This window comes from Lolium perenne, chromosome 7 (genome assembly GCF_019359855.2).
Source record: "Lolium perenne isolate Kyuss_39 chromosome 7, Kyuss_2.0, whole genome shotgun sequence".
In the NCBI taxonomy this organism is placed as follows: Eukaryota; Viridiplantae; Streptophyta; class Magnoliopsida; order Poales; family Poaceae; genus Lolium; species Lolium perenne.
Genome location: NC_067250.2, coordinates 331,679,685 through 331,683,599, shown reverse-complemented (window position 1 = coordinate 331,683,599; position 3,915 = coordinate 331,679,685). Strand labels below are relative to the sequence as shown.

The 3,915-nt window shown below is 48.3% G+C and overlaps 1 protein-coding gene across 1 annotated transcript; it reads right to left on the bottom strand.

Annotated features, from left to right (window-relative positions):
• Positions 1–1,651: 1,651 nt before the first annotated feature.
• Positions 1,652–3,582, bottom strand: LOC139834077 (uncharacterized). Its single transcript, XM_071824468.1, has 3 exons — positions 3,177–3,582; positions 2,508–3,074; positions 1,652–2,163 (listed from the first exon to the last, which is right to left on the bottom strand). The coding sequence occupies exons 1-3, from the start codon at positions 3,580–3,582 to the stop codon at positions 1,652–1,654; spliced, it is 1,485 nt and encodes a 494-aa protein (XP_071680569.1).
• Between the last annotated feature and the right edge of the window lie 333 nt (positions 3,583–3,915).

Here is a 3,915-nt window from a genome sequence, read left to right as displayed (position 1 = left end):
CAAAGAGAGGACCGATTCGTTGTCAACATAACCCTAGTTTTTCTAGCAGTCGAGTACCTTTTCCGGCTGAAACCTTCGAGATCTACTTGCCCTCTACTTCCGCTAAAACCCTAGTCTACAATCTGTAGGCATTGACAAGTTAATACCTTGTCACCGAGTTTGACAAAGAGCGGGAATCATTTGCCATCATCGAGCGGATCAGCGATCTTCGCAAGGAGCAGGTCGAACTGTTCACTGCCAAGTTCGATGTCTGGAAGGACTTGGCTGAGCAGATGAACCACCACATGGAGGGTAAGTACCAACTTTTAGTGCCGGCATAACCTCCGATAAACCAACATACTTTTTAAACCGATATCTGACTTTATGCCAGATTCCTTTCTTTTTGCAGCGGCTTTCCCGGAATCACAGGAGATAGCCATTGAAGCTGTTCTCGAGTCCCGGAAGAACCGGATGGGCCCGCACGAAGAGTATTGGAACATGGAGGACCATATGGCCGCCATGACCGCCCGAGTTGCCCACATGAAGGTCCTTGGCATCAATCTGCCCATGAGCGCCATCCGGGTTTTCAAGATCCTTTGGCCCGACACTGAGCCTCCCAAGAGAATCAAAGAGCTATGCGCTTGGTTGAATTCCACCAATGTTCGCCTGGATCAATGACGCGAATCCACTGGGCGAGCTAGGGCTGACATGGCGCTTCAGTTTATCTTGTCCTGGTATGAAGAGATTGACTTTGACGCATTGACCAGCATAAGGGTCGGCTCCAAGGTCTTGGAAGATCCGGAGGTGAAGAAGAAACGCCAAGCTTGAGCCTATCAAATGGCTCAATATGCTTCAGTGCACACCTTCATCCCGGACTCGGAAGAGGCTCAAGAATCCGAGGGTGAAGAGGGCGATGACTATGATGATGACAGCGTTGAAGAAGAGATTGAAGCCGACGCGCCTCCCTCCAATGCCGGTTCTGCCGAGATTCCTTCGGCCGACATTCCTTCATCCAGCACAGCTTGATCTTTTAATCTTGCTTTCAAAAAACTAAGTTCGTCAAATCCCCAGAATGCCGGGTGCAGATGTAATATACACTTTAAGTCCTTTTCATTATTATCCCGCACTTTTATGATAGTTTAAGCTTAATATCGGTTAACTCTGGGCCCAGTCCCCGAGTTTATTTTCTTGTCTACTTAGCTCCACAATCTCCGCTCTTGTCTACCTCATTGGGCATTCGACGTATGAGTTCTAAGATCACAGAGCGAAGCTTACAAAACTTAAACTTTGAGATGTAGCTTAAAGCCAACCGATATAACGAAAAAGAAGCGACCGACATAGCCGGGGTTAGCAAAACAGACAAGCATATCGGTTCACTTGTCTTTTCTTTCCTTAGTCATTTTTCATGTGCTTAAGTACCTCCAGCTGTTGCTCTTGCTGGCCATGAAGCCGGGTTGCAGAAAACAGCTAAGTCGAAGAGTGGGCCTTTGGATTTAACACACTATTGGACCGGCATAGGAAATATGATCCGAGCCAACCGACATACAAAAAGGTAAAGACGGGAAAACATGCATTCATGGCAAAGGCAGTCCCCGAGTTTCTTTCGGGGTGCCGACATACAGCTGCTCATACCAACATACAAAAGGTTGTAGAAACACCTACAAGTTTCTCCTCAAGAGTAGAAGGGGCGAAGAAGCGTGATATTCCAAGGTCGCTTGGTTTCCTGGTCGGATTTGTCCGCTTTGCCCTTTTTTGGTTCCTGTGCATCTACAAGATAATAAGCATCGTTGTGCAGAGCCTTGCTCACAATGAACGGTCCCTCCCATGGAGGTGATAGCTTGTGCATGCCAGCAGTGTGCTGCACCAGCCTGAGCACGAGATCTCCTTCTCGGAACACCCGAGGGCGCATTTTCCGGCTATGATAGCGTCGGAGGTTTTGCTGATATATTGCCGACATGGACAATGCCAGTTCTCTTGCTTCTTCGAGCAAGTCGACATCATCCTCTCGAGCCTCTTTTATCTCGGCTTCTGTAAATAAGGTGACCCTTGGTGAGTCATGCTCAATGTCGGTTGGCAGAACAGCCTCTGCCCCACAGACCAGGAAGAAGGGCGTATAGCCGGTTGATCGATTTGGAGTAGTTCTGAGGCTCCATAATACTGAGGGCAGTTCCTCTATCCAGAAACCTGGAGTTCACTCTAGTGGCTCAATTAGCCTAGGCTTTATGCCGGCCAATATTAGTGCATTGGACCTTTTGACTTGGCCATTTACCTCTGGATGTGCGACTGAAGCTATGTCAAGCCTTATCCTTTTTTCCTGGCAGATCCGGAAAAGGCTCCTTCGGCAAAATTCGTGCCGTTATCTGTGATGATGCTATGGGGATAGCCATATCTCAGAATAATGTCCTTTAAGAAGGACACTGCTGTTTTGCCATCACATTTCCTGATCAGCTTTACCTCTATCCGTTTGGTGAATTTGTCCACCATCACTAGTATGTGCATCATGTTTCCTCGAGCTGGCCAGAACGGACCAACCATGTCCAGGCACCAAACTGCAAATAGCCATGTGATTGGTATTGTCTTCAGGGCCGAGGCCGGTGTATGGATCTGCCTGTTGTATCTCTGGCAGCCATTGCACTTTTTGACCATATCTTCTGCATTTTCTAGTGCAGTGGTCCAGTAAAACCCATGCCGGAAGGCCTTGGCAACTAGCGCCCGAGATGAAGCGTGGTGACCGCATTCACCTTGATGAATCTCCTGGAGTATCTCTTGCCCTTCTTCTGGCTCGACACAGCGCTGGAGTACGCCGGTGACACTTCTCTTGTACATTTCTCCATTGATAATGGTGAACGCCTTGGATCTTCTTTGAATTTGCCTGGCTTTAACTTCTTCAGTTGGCAGTTCTCCATTGACCAAGTACGTCATGATTGGCTGCACCCAGGATGGCACAGCTTGAACAGTGAAGACATCTTCGTCAACCGACATAGGCTCGATCGACATATCATCGACTGACAATGCCTGAATAGTCCCCGGGTTAGCCGAGATATACGGGATTTTGCCGACATCAATATCCATTGGAGTGGCCTCCGACACAGGATCTGCCAGGATGAAAATTGATTCGGATTCTGGGCTTGGACTGATGGATGGCTTCTGCAGATGCTGAAGTGCTATGCCGGCAGGGATTGTCTACCGGGATGAACCGAGTTTGGATAGTACATCAGCTGCTTCATTTTCTGCCCGAGGTATATGGTGAAACTCGCAGCCCTCAAAGTAGCCACTGATTTGCTGCACATGGAACCGATATGATGCCATGTTGGCATCCTTAGCATCCCAATCACCAGAAACCTGCTGCACCACCAGATCAGAATCTCCATAACATATATTACGGTGAATACCGATTTCCTTGGCCACTTTGAGCCCATGGACAAGTGCTTCATATTCGGCTACATTGTTGGATGCCGCAAAATGAATTTGCAGGACATACTTCAGTTGATCTCGCTTGGGTGAGGTGAGGACTATGCCGGCACCCATACCCTCTTTAGTTTTGGAGCCATCAAAGTGCATCTTCCAGTAGTTGGATGCCAGTGGTGGTGGTTCATATTGCATTTCGGCCCAATCGACGAAAAAATCCGCCAAGGCCTATGACTTGATCGCATCTCTTCTCTCATAGCGTGGAGAGTATGGTGCTAGCTCAATGGCCCACTTGGCGACCCTGCCACTGGCATCTTTGTTGTTGATGATTTACGAGACTGGGGCGGCACACACCACCTTTATCTCATGCTCTTCGAAGTAATGCTTGAGTTTCTTGGCCGCCATATACACACCATACGTCATCTTCTGATAGTGAGGATAGTTCTGATTTGAGGTTGAGAGCACCTCGCTCAAGTAATACACTGGCCTTTGGACCGATTTTCCTTCCTCATCTCTTTCCACCACAAC